General features: G+C 38.3%; 1 protein-coding gene across 4 annotated transcripts in view; it reads right to left on the bottom strand.

Annotated features, from left to right (window-relative positions):
• ZEB2 (zinc finger E-box binding homeobox 2) overlaps positions 1-20010 on the bottom strand; it is a 131337-nt gene that overhangs the window by 1765 nt on the left and 109562 nt on the right. For all 4 annotated transcript variants that reach the window (XM_059394346.1, XM_059394343.1, XM_059394344.1 and 1 more), the window contains exons 5-10: positions 14189-14377; positions 13270-13484; positions 10511-10619; positions 7617-9586; positions 6010-6190; positions 1-265 (exon numbers count right to left, since the gene is read on the bottom strand). The exon at positions 1-265 is cut by the window's left edge. In XM_059394346.1, coding sequence (XP_059250329.1) covers positions 1-265; positions 6010-6190; positions 7617-9586; positions 10511-10619; positions 13270-13484; positions 14189-14377 — 2929 coding nt within the window. The remainder of the gene's footprint in view (positions 266-6009; positions 6191-7616; positions 9587-10510; positions 10620-13269; positions 13485-14188; positions 14378-20010) is intronic.

The following is a 20010-nucleotide window of genomic DNA, read 5'->3' as shown; positions in this document are numbered from 1 at the left end:
GCCCGGTTCATCAGCAGCTCGGCCGGCTCCAGGTGGCCCTTCTCGCGCGCCTCGCGCTCCGCCGCTTCCCGCTCCTCCGCCTCGCGCTTGCAGTAGGAATACCTGTGATTCATGTGCTGCGAGTACGAGCCCGAGTGCGAGAAGCGCTTGCCGCATTTATCACACTGGTAGGGCTTCTCGCCCGAGTGCAGCCTCGAGTGCTCGATAAGGTGGTGCTTGTGTTTGAACGCTTTCTTACAAATCTGACACTGGTGTGGTCTTTTTCCTGGGAGAAAGAACAAGATCACAGGGAGATTAGTGGCTCTGCGCGAAGCCTCTTTCCACGCATTCTGGGCACGGGTCCGCACGGGAGGCTCACGGATGCACGCGCCTCGGTCTAAGCAAAGCGGAGCTGGGAGAGGCCGTTCCCATCCATCTCCTACTTTGGCACGCCGGGGCCTGCCTGCGCGATACAATACTAAGCAAGAAGAAGCTAGAAAGCAACGAAAGGAAAAATCGCGGAGAGGAAGCTTTTAATTGCTAATTGCCTCATTGAAAACGGATGGGAAATGTCCTATTGGACCAGAACTTTCTAGCGCGTCAGCGGGCCTCCTGGTCGGGTGATTCTCTTCCTCGCGCTTTTTAAAAACAAGGCCTAGGAAAGGGATGAAGACAGCCTCATCGCTGGCACAGGCGCCCTACGCTCTGAGTTTCTGACATCCTAAGCCCTTGCTCTACAAACGGACTCTGTCTCAAACGGGAGCGAAACGCCCAAACTAAACAGGGCCAGGAACAGAGGAAAGATGATGTGAAGAATGCCTTATCAGCCACATGACTCTGAGAATAAAACTTGGAGAAGAAGTCGCTGGAAAACACAAAGTAGAAAGAAGGATGACATGGAGGCTGAGCTAATCCCAAAAAGTGTTTTCCCCTCGAAAGTTTTCCATGAGATGTCAGCCACTTGTGGAGTGTTAAAATACTCTTCAGCTAGAGAATGCTGTATTTCCTTTGGCATTCCAGGCAGTTTCTAACCAGTGTTTGGAACTTGAAACTAGTGCCAAGCCTAAACACATCTGGTTGATTCCAGGCCACAAATAGCACTGGAATGCCTTCAACACCTTCTGTAGCTGCCATACTTAAAAGTTTATTTCCAAAATAGAATGGACAAAAAAAAAAAAAAAAATTATCAGACTGATGCTCCAGAGTTAAAGTCAGAAATGTGTCATGTAGGGCACTAGATATTATCCTAACACACATGAAGCTATGTGATTATATTTCCTAATACAAACTTGCATTTCATCAAATTAAATTATAAACCGGCCTTAGTAGATTCAACCCCATTTTCATTTGCTAAGTGTCATGTTATAAGATTAGGAACCCATTCTACACACTTCAGGTATTCAGTTATATGGTGATATATAATCTCAATTAGTAATCAAATATCTTTAATAATGTTATTGAATGCCTCTAGGGCAATCGACTATTTAGAAAACGCTGTAGGCTGCTGTATGTTATTTCATTAATGGTCTTTATCTTACTGGAATGTCCAATATAAATTTAGTGATGACGGATGTGGTAAGGCAAGTACTAAGTTCTGGAATAGGAAGTTATTTACCTGCAAGAGAAGAAATTAGAAAAATATTTGTGGGTGACTACTCATTGCATTGGAAATAGGGAAGATTCTGGTAATCTACTTCAAGGCAGTTAATGGCCTGAAGGAAAAAAAAAAGGCATAATTCAAACCACACAAGAACCACTTCTTAGCTCTTAGAAAAGATGTTTTGAATGAGGCCAACTGGATAACAGAAAAGGGAAATCCAACCGCGTGCCAAGAGTTTGGAAAGACAGGGTGTTTTCCATTCGATAAGACCACCATGGTGGGAAGGTCCTTTAGCAGGAAGCAGAAGTATATTTGGGAAAAAGATAGAGGTCTGGCCTTCCAGAAAACTTCAAGTTATGATGCACAGATTTGGTCTGTTGTGTGTACTTGGACCTTAAAGAAAAAGATGTTCTCAGGGACAAGGATAAGACGTGTCAGACAGTGGTTCATTCACAGGGGCAGGATGGTGCTGGTTTAGATCGTGGAGACGGTTTGGAGTCCGATTGCCTCAGTTTGAATGTGTCTTTTACAACTAGCTGTGCAACACAGGCATATTAACCTCTCTGAGGATCAGGGTCCTTGTTGGCATAAAGGAGGTCATTTGGGGGCCCTTAACATGTGGCCCAGGCATAAGGAGTAAACGAGGTAATGTAGTTAAAGTGGTTAGTTACAAGGATTGCACATAGTAAGCACTCAATTAATGTTAGATAATTTTATTTGTTTTTATCAGTACACGTTCAATAACTCCCCAAGTGGTAAGCAAGATAAAGAGCAGAGTACATGGAAGAAGTAAATCTGAATGGAAAGAAGAGAAATTGTAGATGAAAAATTTCTCGGTGCTTTAGTTGCTACAGCATGCGTAGGGAGAACTGTCCTATAACCTCCTTTGGATGTCTCATCAGCTCAGGAGCACAGGAGGTGAGAGAGTTAGGTGACTTCGTGGATGGGCTGTGAATAATCGTGAATGAACATCACAGTGACCACAGCTGAAATGGCTCTCTCTTTTCCAAAGGAACAAAACACAGAGCAGTGTCCTGAGAGAGAACAGACACTCTCCAGGACAAGTTTCAAGGCCTGTTAGAAATGCATGGGGGGTGCTCATTAAGCTGCAGTCTATTATATAGGTATTCTGGTTACAGGCGATCAATTTTCAGGGAATTCAATCAATAACAAACAACATGCTAATAATAGAAATACATTAATTCTATAGTACGAACTGACAATCTGAAGGAATAAAATGTGCAGCTATTACACCATGCAAAGGACAGAATTTGGGGGGTGGTATTACTAATACTTAATATGGGTTGGGGGACTGAGCTAAAACTTGCACTAAAAATTCTAGTACTCTCCAGAAGTGTCGCTGGTAAGAATTTAGTAAGTTCAATTTAAGTAGGAAAGCCTTGGAATTTCATCTCTTTTTAATTTGTTTGTTTGGTTTACCTGCTTTAAGTCAAGATTCCTGGAATTAAATTTCCACATGAACACGATTCAGAATATACCCAAGTTGACATTGAGTGAATCAAACTTTTTAGGATAATTTTTTTCCCTAATCTCAAGGTTCATGATTCACCTGACAGCTAGAATGATAACTGAAGTTAATAAATGGAAGGTTTGTGGTATGAAAAATATTATCATATAATTGAGAAACAAAATTGACTGGTAATTTATTTAAAACTTTGATTTTTATCTATGCAAAAGTAGAAACATTTTTATTACTTTTCTGAATAAGGTAGGTTTAAGAGTACCTACCACAATGTCTCAATAGAAAAAGTACTCAATAAATGTCAGATTTAAATTTTAGTGGAATACAAATGAGTTCGTGACAGTGCCTAACAGGAGTTTCAGATTTTGTTTCACTGTCCTGACTTGTGACAATTAATCCCACTGAAGTCAACTTCCCAATCCTGATCCCAGTCCAGGCCCCAGGAAAAGCAAGCAAGCAATACGCCATCATTAAGTAAAATTAAACATTATGTCTTTGGTGTCTGCCTAGGAAATAAATTAAGCAATTCAAGGTAAAAGAGCACAAGATCTCAAGAAAAAGCAGTTCATAATTTCCTTCTTAACTTCAGCCATTCTGTATGCTAAATTGTGGACAGGTGTAACAAACACATTTTATCAATGACACATTTGTAAAATCAGCCCATAATCAAATGACGATTCAACTTGATTTCCCAATCTTAGAATCAATCAACCCAGAGACTGTTCTCATGTACAATTTTCACATTAGTACATTCTCAAATTATTACTAATACTTAATATAAATAAATGGAAGGCTTCTGGGGCCCAATTAGGAAAGGATAATGGACCAAATTTTTACATACATCACAGTGCTAGAAAATTCATGAAGAACTTCACGGTGATGGAATCTAATACACTGACAGCAGTAATGTCATGAGATGTTTGGTCAAGAGACCAAAAAGTTAACACACTAGAAACTCGATAGGCCAGGAAGCCAACAGGAGGATAATGAATCACACATTTAAAGAAGTCATTGGATGGTTAGGATCCTGTTGCTATACATTACTTCTAGGCAGCAGATCTCACATCTTAAAGAACCAAGACACTTTATTTTTATTTTTTTAAATACAGCATCATTTTCAGATTGATTATGCATATTTATGTTTGTCAACTTTTGGGTCTCTCAACTGTCTATATGCCTATGAAGTTTATGGACTATCTCATTTATAAGAAATAAAGATATTGACGGGATGTCAATATGTATGATAGCCCTCACTAAAATAAAAGTTTTACACTCACCATGTAGTAAATGATAGAGTTTGCATATGGTCATATAATAAAACCAATCAGAGAGGGAAAGATGCCTTCAGTGATGTGCCTATTGTAGCTGAATAATGAAATACAAAATATATTTGAGGTTGATTAAAATATTAAATTTAGCTATGAAAATATCTTCATAAATATTTAAATAGGACTTGGTACTAAAGAAAACATCTATAGATATCTCTGATAAAAGACAAAATTAGGAAAATTTTGGCATTTCAAACACAGAATTATATCACACAAGTATAGAAACTATTGGGACTTGCTTTTCAAACTAGGCTGTCTTTAACGTATCTTTAATTGAACTTTAAAAATAATAACAATATCAGATCATTGAAGAAAGAGAGATTACTGGGGTACTGTTATTTATCAACTTGGTTCTCTTCACCAATATCCTCCAGCACCTCCTGTTCCCCCAGCTTCCTCCCACTCTCAGGCTGCCTCCCACACATGCTCAGTGAGGGAAGAAGGAAGATGAGGAGGAGGACTGCTCCCCAAGGATAGTTTTCAATCACTAAAAAGCCACATACTTTGTCAGAATACAGCGGGTAGTACTCACATTATTACCCTTTCTTCTTTTATCTTTTTATTTTTTTTATTTTTTTTTGGTCTTTTCACCACTTTTCCCCCAAGAGCACTGTTAGGCTAATTTTTTCACTCCATATTAAAATGTTTGATACTAGACATTCTCATTTAAAAAGTGAGTTTTTATATAATTTCCCCCTGCCAATATTTTCATTGAGATCCTACACTCTTTCTTTTCCCATGGAGAGCCAGGACAGTGTGCCAAATTTGTAGAGGAGAAAAGTTGGAGCTGGAGGCTGGGTTGCTTGGTGGTTAAAGGTGGAGGAAGGAGGAGGAGGGACGGAGTGAGCACAGGTGCAGCTCCACTGCGGAGCTGCAGATCGGATCTTGGATTGTGGGAACCAACATTGCTTCGCATTATGGTCCTTTGCCTTTCTTTTCAAAAATTAACCCACTATCTCACTACTCGTAAGGAAGAACTAGGCTGCTATCTTGTCAACTCTGTATAATTGTTCCTAATTAGTAATGCATGAATTGGAAATAAGCTAATTAAATTTAGAAAGTTTTATTTTAGTCTTCCAAATAGAAGTAGTTTCCGTAGCTCATTTGGCATATTACTTTACTTATACCTTTTTCTCTCACAGTACTAACACTTCCGCCGTGTTCAAAAAATGGCCAATTTATAAGACTAAACAGAACCACCTCTAAGGTGCAGCTTACTTGAAGTTTGGCTGATAAATCTAATACATCACTGACTGAATTTTTCATTAAATCTTTACATAGAGCCACTGCAACTTGAGAATTTGAACATATTTTCAATAACTGGCTTGTGTCATGCCATTTCCTGGCCCTGGCCACTTAAATGTACCTTCGACAGGATCTGTGAATTTGGCTTACAGATTAACTTGAAAGATAGGAAGACAAGCACACTCATAAACACATGAATGATCCAATAAACAGGCAACAAAAAAGTCCTACGGAGCTAGGCAAAAGCATTATTTCTTCCTTGTTGAAGGTATCAGCATATGCTACATCTTATGTCGCACAAGTGTACTCATTAAATATTATGAAATGTGCAGCAGGCCGGGAAGCTCTAACTAGCTAGTCAAAGTCACTCATACCTGTGTGTTCGTATTTATGTCGCAGAAGGGAACTGCTTTTCTGGAATGTCTTGTCACATAAGTCACATGCATACATGCCACTCTCTGTCTTCTTGATCTTCTTTCGAGACAGACAGGAGTCGGAGTCTGTCATGTCATCTAGGCCTGACATGTAGTCTTGTGCTCCATCAAGCAATTCTCCCTGTGATATAATCACATAGTTCAACATAGTCGCTTCTCCTTGTGTTTACACCAAACAATTTCACGTAGGCTGACATTTGGAGAACCTCAAAAGTGCTTGCTATTAGTCAATCTCATTTAAAAAACAAAACAAAACAAAAAACAAATACTACTTTCCATGAACAATGTATGAGGTCTCACCTTTCAACCAAAATAGAAACCTCCTCCATCCTGGATGGTAGAGCTCATTGTTTTTTAAGGGTAAAAAATGGTCAACTCTGAAGGTCAGAAAAACATAAAATTTTCTAAAATCCTCAGTTTCCTTTATATCATGAAATATCCACAAGTGAAAATCAAACATCAGAATTTGTGTATTTTCAATGTGGTTAACTTTAGAAATGATCTGTAGCTGTAGAAACCCCATTTTAATTGAATTTTATATTTAGGTACAAAATGTTATTATTATGCAATCCATTTAAATGTATGTCTACCAACTAAAGGCCTCAAGCTATATTTTTATATTTAATTTTCTAATTTGAAATAGGGAATATTAATAACACTTTTTATCAATGTTCTATCTATGTTAAAACAGCCTTCAGCATTGAGCAATAATAAATGTGGATCAGTAAATTATTAAATTTCTTGATATTTATTTTGTCTTGATCCAAAGGAGTACAAACTTGCATGATAATATACATTTCCATTTGCTAGCTCACAGTTCCGTTTTCTTAGACTACGTTTGCACTAATTAATATTAGAAGAGATTAAATAGGCTTAAATACATTTACAAAGAGGGCAGATGTACTGTAAATTGGAAGCCTGGAACAGCTGTTACAGAGGTGCACGGCTACTTATGCTCCTATTTTGCAAACAGGGATTATACTTCATGTTGTTAAAACATACCTGCATTTGGATCGGAAAACCATAAATCATTCACTGGTTTGAAAAGCCCATCAGAAGTCAAGTGGAATGTGCAAAATGGGTTTTAAAATAGTCTCCAAAATACACTATTTTCTATAAAACCAAGTACATATCAGACTCATATGTGTCTTTGCAGACTGTGAACTGTGAACATTTACACAAGTAGGGTACTGTTCTAGATGCTAACCTTTAGCCTCTGTGGAAGCCCTGTCAAATACCGTTAGCGGTGTATAATTCTAAAAGCATACAGATCAATCTAAATAAGCCTCAAAAATAAGTCTGAAGCTCTTTATCTTTTGTAAGGCAGCCGTGTTCCCATAGCTCTGTGTTCTTCTGATTCTCCATTTGTTTGTCTAGCCCAGCCGGTTTGAGGTTCAAGTGAAAACCAACTCTGTCATGTCTGCTGTCTGCTGAAAAGACAGCACTTGATTTTGTTCTAAGACTCCCTCCACCCCGCATGCACATACCCGGCATAGTATAATTTTCAAGGTCTCCTCTGTTCAGAGAAAAAGGGCAGGTCCCATTACCTGAAATCCTTGTTTCCGCTGGTACTTTCTCCTCTGCTGCATATCAGCGAAAGTAGCTGCTCCAGTTGGGTAGGTATAGGCCATGTGTGGTAGGAAGCTCATCTGATCCAGTCCCGGGTATGGTCGGAGCCCAGGGATACTGGTCTGGACTGGTGGCATGAAAGTGGCAGGGGGAAATGCGCTTTGTGGAGGAAGAGCTGTGTACAAAGTTTTGGCACTAAATGGGTTCATGCCGAACACTGGGTTAGTGCTTTTGCTGTCCAGATTATTTGAGTTTGAAAACTCCTTCTTGATAAAAGTCAAGTTTAGAGGCTCATCCGAATTTTCAGATGATGAAGAAACACTGTTATGGTCTAAAGTTATGCTGCTAGCTTTTGTTTTGTTCTTTGTGGCTATAATACTTTTGGGTTCTTTCATTTGTTTTGGTAATGACAAGTCCAAAGGCTCAGCCTGGAGCTCCTCGGAAGAGAAGCTGTTTGGAGTGTAAGAACTACTGTGGGAGTTTTTAGAAGATGTGGAGGAAAGATTTAAGGGGGAGGGAGTATTACTCCTTGAGTGGTCCAATTTCTCAACTGGTTTAATATTGGTAAAATGGGAAGGTTTGGTTAGCCTGAGAGGAGGATCACAATTCGTCACACTGTTGTGGAGTTCTGCTATGGATGGTGATGTAATGGAGTCCATAGGTTTTACGGGAGACCTGGGTAATAAAGAGTCTTTTGTGGGAGGGTTACTGTTGGGAGCTAGCGGCTTGGAGTTCCTTTCCAGTGATGGTGACCTGGAATTTGAATACTGGTAGACTTTTCGTTGCTCAAACCATTCCTTCACAAATTCCTGAGGAAGGCCCACAGCAATGGAAATTTTCAGCAGTTCATCAGAATTGGGCTCCATGTTCATAGCATAATATGCTTTCAGTACAGACATGTGGTCCTTGTATGGGTTGATGGGGCTTGTCATTCCTTTCTCAGAAAGTACAGATGACAAGAGGAGGGCTTTATTATCAACAAAAACTCCAGCTTTGTTGGGGACTATGTTGTCGTGAGGTTGCAGGACTGCCTTGATCTCTTCGTTCATCTTACAAAGGTAACGTTCATGCTGATGCAAGGGAATGGGGCCAGGGAAGCTTTCTTTACAGAACTGGCAAGAAAATGGAGTGGATATGTTGTGGTTCTCGATCATTTTATCATCAGTGACCAAATCTATTAAAGTACGTAGCTTCTCTTTCTTGATATTACTGATCTGTCTCCTTGAGTCAGTGGTCAAGCTCTGGAGGCAAGCTTTGGCTTCATTGACTTTTTCTAATGTATAGTCAATAATACTCTTAGTGGCACCATTATGACTCACTACTGGAAGACCTACGGGTGGAATATTAGGAGAAGTAACTCCTTGTTCCTCAGGTTGAGAGCATGGATCCTTCATGTGATAACCTTTCAACTTGGAAATTTCTTCAGCTTTGCAGTCCATTTTTTGCCTGGAAACCGTATTGTCCACAATCTGTAGAACCTTTTGTACTTCGCTTAAGTTACTATTCATTGTGGGAAATCCGAGTAAAGGGGCTTCCATCCCTACACCTAAGTGCTGCATTGGACTCTGAGCAGATGGATGAACTCCCAAAGGGCTGGTGGCTCCAAGTGCACCATTCATGAAGGGACTAGTGCCACTAAACCCGTGTGTGGCCATAAGAACTTTATAGTCATTGAAGTCTAGTGGTTCTGTTTTAATTTTAAGTAAGCCTGTCTGTTCAGACATACTAAGTGGCTTTCCATTCTCCAATTTGTTTCTTAACTGGGTAATAGCTGAATTAGTAGGAGAAGAAGAAACAGAATTAGGGGAAGAACCCGTCTTGATATTGTTTCTCATTCGGCCATTTACAGAGATTAAACCAATACATTTCTTGCTGCTGATGTGTGAGCTGTAGGAACCAGAATGGGAGAAACGCTTCTTGCAGTTTGGGCACTCGTACGGTTTTTCACCTAAAATGATAATCAAAATCAACATTACATTTCTTCAACTGGGTAATGATTACAATTGTCTACCAATACAAGAGTCTGTGAAACCAAAGGGAAGGAACACAATGGGGTACCTCCACATTCTAGGTGCTTAGCTTAGAATTATGTGGCCATAACTGTTTCTGGGCTTTATCTACCCTGAGAGGACATAATTCAAGATGTTAGCAGTGGAAGGTGAGGGCTATCTATGCCTTTTTCAGCCAAGATCCCAAATCTCGTCTTGCCATCGGCAGCCTCCTATTTAAACAGAGTGTCAGATTAATGTGTGGTCAATAACACAATAAAGATGTCACAGTATTTAAAGGGAAGTGTCGCCATGGCTTTAATCAACTCTGTAGAGATTCCATTGATTCTACCAATCCAACTAGTCCTTTGAATAGCATCCAATTTGGTAATAAAATGCTTGGCAGAGCTATCAAAATAGTTATAAAGAAGAAATCTCAGTGGTCGGATGTTGTTCTGTAATATACAGCTCCCAGGAATCAAGGAACATTTATCATACAAAAGCTCTCATCCAAAATTCTTCAACGTTTTCTTTCATGGTTAGGTATCAAAAATGAATACCCTTCAAAATTTGCCAGCTTCAGGTCAAAAATATTTAATCTGTAGAAGAGCATTTGAAAGGACCAAAAAGGAGCCTCTAGATTTTGTAATAAATCAAAGCGTTGGTGATTTTTAGGAAGTCTAAACATGGCTTTTCTTTTTGTAAGATCATGCCACTGGTGGTACCATAGGTCTCATGAAGGCTGAGCAGGCTCACGTAGTTTGTGAAATAAAAGGCTAGTTCCAGAAAGCTACAAACAGGATTGCATAAATTTTAAACAATCTTTTAAAACTCCCCTAATGAAACAAAATGCAAATGTGAGCACCGGCACCTCTGCTACTCACCACTGTGAATTCGCAGGTGTTCTTTCAGATGGTGTTTATATTTGAAAGCCTTGCCGCACTCTGTGCATTTGAACTTGCGATTACCTGCTCCTTGGGTCAGCATTTGGTGCTATAAAAGGGGAAAGACTGACATCAGTTTTGTGTGGGAGGAACAAAGGAAATTTGTTACAAATATTTTTAAAAGGCCTCCATTTTTTAGACAGGCCAAAAGGTTTGAGTGCATGTTTATTTATTTGCCCAGTCTTTCAGAGTTGCAATAAAAGTGATAATGTTGGCAATAAAATCGGAACAAATAAAAAAAAAAAGTGCTTTCACATGCGCATCCAACACTTGCTTTAGAATTATCTCTGTAGTCTCTTTTCCAAAATGTTTCTTTGAGCCTTTGGAGATGAGAAAGTATAATTGTAAAGATGTTTGTGGTTCTCTGTGTTTAGTGCACATTCTAAAATCTGAAGATTCCCTGTTGGAATGCAACTGTTTTGTCAAGGAAAAAAATAAATATTATCCTGAAAAATTCTAAGTAGTCTCCAAAAAAACTCCCCATGCAAAGAACTAATTTTATCAAATTTTCTGTATCGGGGTAAAAGTATAGCTCACGCTAAAGCAATATCAATTTTAAAGGAGAAAAAAATAAGCACACATACATAAACAAAAAAAATTCTTGACTATAAATATTTCATTATGTGATAAGCATGTTTAAATATCCCATTCACTGTGCTAGTAGCAAATGTAAACCCTGTTTTTCCTGACGTGTTGCATATCAAATTTGATTCATTATCAAATGTAAGAGACAACATCTTGGGTTATAGCTGCTTGAGCAGTTTTATCACAGGCCAGTAGGAAGGACTTCAACGACTTTTCATTTTCCTTTTTAGTAGTGTGCTAGGGAGTAGGGACAAAAAAAAAAAAAAAAGTTTGCTGAAAAGACAAGTTAAAAGCAGCAAAGATATAATCAAACACAGCTGACCTTTTTGAACAAGAGAAAAAAAGCACTGTGACTTAGAATTCTAAAAAAAAAAAAAAAAAAAATACAGTCATCCACTCTGGATGCTCAAGGTAGGAGGTCAGCCTTTTTCAAGCAGCAATGACACAAAAGCCTTTTGCAAAAAGACAGCACAGAAACGGTATGACAACTGCTAGGGTGTGCTGAATCTTCCCACATTCCTAGTGAGACAGATGGTGTTACATGGGACACAGGGAGGTTTGTTCAAACAGCAGCAACCTTCAAAGATCAAGCGGAGCCCAGCCCGCCGAGCGCCATTGAGGGACCAGCGCTCATATGTTGCTGAGTTGCATAAACAAACAGCAACAGCTGCTTTGTCTCCCCCCACAGCCCTCAGAGGACTACTATAAACTTTAGTTGTGCCACTGTTAATATGATACAATCATTTTAATTTACTAATTGTAAATGCCATGAGCAAATGAGGGGACTTTTCAACACCAAAGCTACCATTCATAATGCGCCAACACAATCACACTTCTGCATGTGAAATTTAAAGCAGTTATGCTAGATAAATATCTAGGCACTTTTTTTTTTTCCTGGAGTTTTTGTTCCTATAAGCAAGGGGAGATAAACTGTTACATAAGTGTAACTATGCGAGCATAGCTTTTGTAGCTGAACTTCGAAAAAGAAAGGTTCAAAGGTGACAAGCCCAATCAGATCTGAATGGAATGATTTTCCTGAGCTATTCTATTATAATAGTAAAATTCCATAATAAAGCATCATCACCATTTCTTGATTGGGTTTGGTTATTCTCATTTTCCTCAATCAAAGAAAATAATGCCCAGGAGAAAAAAGAAACATAAGAATGTTACAGAATATCCTGTTAAATCGTTTTTTTTTTTTTTTTTTTTTTTAAACAGATACGGTAGCGAGGCTTAAATAGGAGGCTTCCAGATGGGTAAGGCCAGTTATTGGGACTTCAGACACACCATTTCTGTTACCATTCAAACACATAAGATCAACCTGCAGTCAGTTCTCCCAGGAGGGCAGAAAGAGCAGTATTGCTAAAACATGGAAGGGACACTGTGAATCGATCCTATTCAAACATTTTAAGGATTTTAGAAGCTATGCTTACCTGTTCAAAACAGAGTTTTTATTTTTAACACAAATCAACCAAATGAGGCAGAACAAGCTTAACGTTTAGCCAGAGGCATGCAAATCAAAAGGGATCATTTAAAATGTAGGTCCAATATTGTAGTATCAATCCAGTTTATTTTATACCTATACAGACGTGTAATATGTCTTTTTGATTTAAAAAAAAATGCTTACTTAGATTTCAGAAACTAGTAGCAGCTTATAAAAATACTCTAAGTACGTGAAGGTATTATATGACAAATGAAAGAAAAACACACTTCCTTTACTCTGACTTAGATCCTATATGAAAAAAAAAATTCTGAGTAAAACTAGGTGAAAAATGGAATTAAAATTGCTGAGATGTTTAATAATGTATAATTAAAATGCTACGATTTCATTCACTTTTTTGTGGAACATAAAAATGAAACTAAAGTCAAGTTAAAGTGCAAATAAAATTTCTAAATTAGAAATTAACACACTCATTCGATCGTGAACATAAGACTATTAAATCATATTAGAAGAGACCATCAAAAAATCATTTAGACCTCAATTAAAGCTATTACCATTAAAAGATCTGCATCTTCAAAATGCCATGAAAAATTAATAATGATTGCCAATCAAAGCAATATCGTTTCTCTAAGGGGTTATTATAGAAAGAAATCACTTAAAACCAACCCCCCACCTGATCTGTCCCTGGCTTGTGCGTCACCATATGCCGCTCGAGCTGGGTGCGGTAGGCAAACGTGTAGCTACAAAGAGGGCAGGAAAAGTTCTCTTCGTTCTTCTCGTGGCGGTACTTGATGTGCTCCTTCAGTGATGTCAAGCGCTTGTAGCCCCGGTCGCAGTAGGGGCAGGTCAGCAGTTGGGCAAAAGCATCTGGAGTTCCAGGTGGCAGGTCTGTAGCCGAGAGACGAGAGGGAGAGAAGCAGGCCAAAAGGTCAGTAAATCAATGGCAGCTAATGGGCTGCCTGCCCGGGCTGGTATGACAGGAATCACTGCAATCTGCTCCACGAGAGCGCCATCATTGCGCTCGGCCTCCGCGCGCGCCGGTCCCCTCGCACACCCGGCGCAGACTTGTCGGAATCAGCTCACACTGCGCTGGGAAGTTAATTAATTACTGGCGCTTTTGGGGGGAAATTTAAACAGCTGATAAATGAGGAAATTCTCTTTAGGTGACTGACAGTTCGTGGTAAAAACCTTTGGTCACATGCGACTCGGGAATTCACAGCCGGCCAGAGAGCTGTTTCAGGTGTCAGTAAACAAGAAAGGGAAGGCGAGGGGTCACTCTCAACTTTTTTTTTTTTTGGTTCCTCAAAAGTGAAATATTTCAGAAACATTGGAATCAATTTCGATATTTTTATCTCTTAGAAATAGGCTCTAATTGTTCTTGTTCTTTATTGGATGTACAAATGACACAAATTTGCTGACAAAAAAAAATTTCACAATACCCTAAAATTACAGTTCTAATCTTTGCTCATGAAATTCCATGCCTCTGCAGCTGTTCTTCAAATTTTAAGGTAAACACCCAGGCATGTAGTGCATTTGTAATTGTAACAGCTGCAGAGGTCAGTGTAGTGGCTAAAAATGAATTACAGCCTCACCATTTTCTTCTTGCCCATTGGCCTCTGGCGTGCCAAGGCGAGACAGCTCCTCGGGGGCTTCTGGGTAAATAATGGCTGTGTCACTGCGCTGAAGGTACTCCTCGATGCTGACTGCATGGCCATCGCGTTCCTCCAGTTTTCTTTTGGCAAAGTATTCCTCAAAGTCTGATGTGCAATTTGCATTCTTAACTGAAATCATAAGAGGACATCATAAATATCTTTGTGGGGCCTTCTTCCCAGGGGCCCAAGCCCATTCATGGCATTGTTAGTACGGAATATTGACTTGCAAAAAGACAGCAAATAGCTACTTTATTTGGGAGAAGTATCGCACATGACCAGTCATTGACTGAAGGCTTATTCTTGTCATATGTGCAAAAAAAAGGAGGACACTTTGCTTTACGTTAAATAGGCACATCTTATTTTCCTCTTCCCAGAATATCGTTCCTCATAATTCACAAAGAATGAAAGATAGTTTCAAATGTTTTTGTTTGTTTGTTTGTTTTTAGGGAAAATTAAAAAAATAAAAAACAGAGCTACATTCTAAGATCCATAAACATGAGAGATAATAGGAGCTCAAAGCCACTTTAACAGTCTATATAAAACTTCCTTTTCTTTTAAGAAAGGTATATTTAATTTTTTATTGTCCACTAAACTTAACGTGCCTAACCACAGATACATCCTGTTGCTAAATATAAGCTTTTAACCTTCCACTCTCTGCACATCACAGATGGCCAAGACTACACAGTCTGACACAGATGCGAAAGGATAGATATTCCTAGAGAGATAATAATGGGACTTTGTTAAAAAATCATGGGATGCGGCACTTTATCTTTTCCTATAATTTCAAGATTTAGCTCAGTATTTTAAAGCTGCCTGAAAGTAAAATGAAGCTCACAAATAGAAGTGAATTAAAATTAACAGAAATATTTCATAAAAGCAAAAGAAACTGGCTATATTATTGTGTGATTTTGATATGATTTTTAACTTTTGTAATTATGACTCTGTTCCCATGAAATGAATAAGAGCTGCAAATCAATTTTAGCAACCGTGTCACAAGCCTTTGTATATTTGAAACCTCTAAATATGTTTCGGAAATAAGTTGTGGCTTAAGTAATCTAAATAAACATTTTTATGCATAAGACAGTGTTGGGAGTGTGCCTGCTACTGTAAGTAGATGAATAAAAGTCCTTTGCGAGTACAACTAATGGTGGAGACCTGCTTTCATAGTTTCTGAGAGCTGTTAATCTTGATTCCCCTATATTCTTCACCTCACCTGCTCATCTTTTCATAAAAGATATTACAGTATTTGCCATACTAATTATTTCTGACCATTTGTGCCAGGGTGATGTTCACGCAAGCCAGTCAATTTTTCTTTTTATTTTCAATTTTATTGTTGCTTTCACTGCTATGAACTTGTGGATTACAGATGAAAAGAACAGAGAGTGGAACCTTCCATTAATTCAACAAGTACTGAATGACTGTATATGGTAGGTGCCATGTCTTGTTTCGATAAGCAAAAAACAGAGGCAGTTTCATCCTTCAAGAAGACACGAGAACAATCAGTACAACTGGTATTTTCTCCAAAATAAAAATATTACACACTCACATAAGTGTTAGGGAAGGACGTTGTGTGGTAGTTTGAAAGAAGCAGCAGGGGGACCTGATGGAGACTAGATCAGGAAAACTTTAATTGAGAAGGCACAGAGTTTACTAGCTGTAGAAGCTGGGGCAGAGCCGCTTGTGCAAGGATGCAGGGCCTGGAAGGAGCATGGTGTCTTTCCCCATCCAAAGAGACAGAGCTGATGTGCCCAGGGTGGAAGGGAAGCAATATGATGCGAGGGTGGAGAAGCAGGAAGGAACAAGAACATGTGGCATACGGTAGACCTGTTACAGATTGGGGTTTTATTCTAAGAGAAACAGGAAGCCATTGACAGGTATTAAGCAAGAAGATGACTGGATGAAATTGTGAATTATCAGTATTTTTAAATGACAACTTTGGCTATCATATGATAGGGACTGCAGGAAAAGAAAAGTTGATTCTGAGAACCCAATTGGGAGTTTCTTGCCATCAAGCAAAGGTAAAGGTTAAGGAATTGGTGATGGAGACTGTGAGAAGTGGCTGGATTTGAGATATTTAACAAGTAAAAACACTAGGCATGGGGGAAGGATTGGGTGTGCCAAGGAAGGAGAGGCTAAGACCTTATCCTAGGTTCAGGCTTTCCAAATTTGATGGATGACAGGTGACAGCCACCAAAGCATGGAGTACCAGAATTCTAAAAGCACTTGAAACTATGAACTAATACATTGTATCAAATAAAAGGAAACTGGGGAGCATCACACTTTGTAGACTATTAAACTAAATGCTAAGAATCCTGAGTGGCATGATCTCAAAACTTTCCCTTTTGCCACTCCAACTTCTGATAAGTTGAATAAGAGCAACAGTCTGATTGCAACACCTATATTTCCTTCAAATAAAGGTTTGGAATGTATAATAGTAGATTATGATTTTATATCTTGAAATTTGTTTAAACCTTCTCAGAATCTTGTCTTTAACTCTTTTATTTATTTATTTACTAAGATTTCATTTTTAAGTAAACTCTGCACCCAATGTGGGACTCGAACTCACAACCCCAAGATCAAGAGTTGCATGTTCTACTAATGCAGCCAGCAGGCACCCCCAAGTCTTAAATCTTTCAGAAGAACATGAACATTGATTAAGATCAATCAAATTTCTGTTAGATGCTCATGATGCCATAGATGCTTTCTAAATGGTATTTATTGGTAGTGAACATGATGGTGTCATTCAACTTGAGCCATTAAGTCTCTAGAGAGTACAAAGAACTGACATCTTGCACAAACTATTTGTTCACTGTTTTGGATCATCAAAATGACTTTACATCTATTGAAAAATCACCTTTTGTTTTTAACGCAAGAAGAGATAAAGGGGACAAGATGGTGGATCAAAGATGAACCTCTTTTGAGCAAATTGACTGATTTGACCAGGGACTGACTTTCTTTTTCAGCTCTATAGCAGTGGAAAGTCACATAACCACTCCTTTTTGAACCCAGACCTATTTGAATGTTGTCAGATGTTTAAGGCATGACTTATTTTAGCTTTTAAAGAACACTGATCCACTTGATGATCCTTAGTGCAACCTAGTAAACATGGATGGATGGACATTTTAACATCCTACTTTTATCTTGATATTTCAGCAACTATTTGAATTATCTGGCTATCTTTTCATGGATTTTCATTTGCATATGAATGCTGCCATCAGAAATGTAACCAAATGCAAATTCGATGGGATTTGCATTAATAGCCTTTTGGCTTCAATAGGAGGAAAATTCTGATTTTTCTGGATAGGCAAACTAAACTGCATCTAGAAACAACACTACTGGTATTTGGAGATGCAGTTCACTTGCTAGATCAAATCTGCCTATGCTAGATTTCTGTGTCAAGACAAAAGACCTCAAATCAGATGCTCTCTTTAAAGATCATCTTTGATCATCTTTGTATGCTGAGCTTTGAGTATATTGCCTAGAAAGCAGTAGGCTCTCAAGAATCATTTACAGAATGAATGCAGAATAAATTATGTGTTTAACACTAACCTTGGTGTAGAAGTCTTCTAGTAAAAGGAAGCATAAGATAAGATACCCACAGTTGAGCTATGAATTCAGACCTGCTATTCAGGCAATTCTAGAATTATTACAATTATGTGATTAATTGTGTAATGATGATCATATATCCTTGAAAGAGTTCAGTAGAGTTCAGGTAGGTATTTGAAAAGAATTTCATGAAGAAGACAGCTCTCAATCATTTAAATCTATTTGCTCTATCAAGATTTTCTTCATGTGGTACAGATATGCTACGAGCTGTACATCTAATAAGTGGGCTATATACTAGACTTCCATGAGCTAGCCTAGGCATAACTAACCCAGAAGTAATGTGTTTTTTTACTTGGTGTTGTGAAGGGTACTTTTAACATATGGTTTTCCTGCCCAGTTCTACAACATTCTCCTTTGCCTAGGAATGACTCCCCCATATTCTCTATGTCAAACTTTATGGTACCCAAGGGAGTTGCACTGTTATTGCATGATTCTGCTCCCCTAGTCATAATATATTAGTTGGCACCTAAAGTGAACCTATCTTAGTCCTCCATTCTCTAAGCCAAACTGTTGATTGTCCAGAGGTAGCCAATGGATCCAACTGAGTCAGCAAATCTTTCTTATAATTTTAGGACTGTTCCAAAGGGAGTATCAAGGGAGTCTATTTTCTTCAAGTGACTGTATCTATAAGAGTAGAACAAAGAAACTGGTCTATCTCATGTAGGGTAAGAAGATTTATGAAGAAAGAGACTGAAGCAGGTGTGCAGAGAAAAGAGAAAAGCAAAGACAAGATGGCAAGTCCTGACAGTACATTTCTAGATATATGTGCTCCTGAGGCCAAGCTATACCTGTGTCCTTCCAGTGGCTCTGTGGTGAAACCTCCTTAGATTCTGGGAGCTGGAAAAAACCCTTTTCTACCTCAGGCTATGTGTGTTTCAATCTCTGAGATTCAAAATCATCTTAATTGTTATATTTGAACCAATAATGGGATTAAATTTTGGTTACTCAAACTTGCTGAGGAGAATGAAGTTTTGGTTCTGTACAGAAGTTTACATTTTTGGTTTTTACAAAGGTTTTGTAATACTGTATTGTGGACACAGGAATGAGGTAGAAAATTCACTACAAAGTTATAGAATTCCCCACTGCATTCTTCTAGTGTAAAATCAACCTCATTTTCCTTTTTTTTTTTCCCCCTGTAATCCTCTCCACTCCTTGGTCTCCTTGGAAGAACTTCCAAAACACACTGACAAAGGATATTTGCATGACATTTATGATCAAACCTTAACAAAAATTCACAAGAAACCTCAAAGTAATTTCTTTCCATGCTTTCTCCAGAGATTTTACATTTAGTTCTAAAATTTACTCTAGTATCTTACAAATATCTAAACCTCCCCTAAGATCAGGTAAACTTTTCTATATCTAAAACAAAAAACAAAAACAAAAAACTTCATTAATTAAAAAGGTTTCTTCAACCCCATGTGTATTTTACTATTGTTAGGATAAATTTCTAGGTTGCTTCAAGTTAGAAAAGCCTCACGTTTCTTGTAAATATGTTCACTCTTACTAATGTTGCTTATTAATGATACTTTCACAAATACTTTTATGTCTCTTAGATATTGATAATTTTAGGTAATGATAGTCATCAATATGGATTGACTTTTCAAGTTATTGCTTAAAAAACAAGCAATGTAGATAGAACTCTAAATGAAAGAGATGTATTGGTCTTCAACTCAGGCACCTCCCATAACGGAGTTTTTAGGACACTTTCTCAAAGATACTTGAAAGTATGTTTTGGGGCACCTGGGTGGCTCAGTGGGTTAAAGCCTCTGCCTTCGGCTCAGGTCATGATCCCAGGGTCCTGGGATAGAGCCTCACGTCAGGCTCTCTGCTTAGTGGGGAGCCTGGTTCCTCCTCTCTCTCTGCCTGCTTCTCTGCCTACTTGTGATATCTGTCTGTCAAATAAATGAATGATAAAATCTTAAAAAAAAAAGTATGTTTTGCTTAGTGTTTACAAATAGTTAAATCATAATGAGACCTTGATACTTATTCCTTCTTTTTTCCCTTTTTTCTCTATTTACTTTCATCCCTTCGCCATTTATTTTCTTTATTTGTAATGAGCATGTGTTCATGTAGGAAGGCAGGTATTCTACTATAACTGATATGTTTTCCATTTTCCATTTCATTTAAAAATTGAAGAAATATGTTTGAATATTATG

The sequence above is a fragment of the Mustela nigripes genome, chromosome 3, assembly GCF_022355385.1.
Source record: "Mustela nigripes isolate SB6536 chromosome 3, MUSNIG.SB6536, whole genome shotgun sequence".
NCBI lineage: Eukaryota > Metazoa > Chordata > Mammalia > Carnivora > Mustelidae > Mustela > Mustela nigripes.
This window is presented reverse-complemented; position numbering and strand designations above follow the sequence as displayed.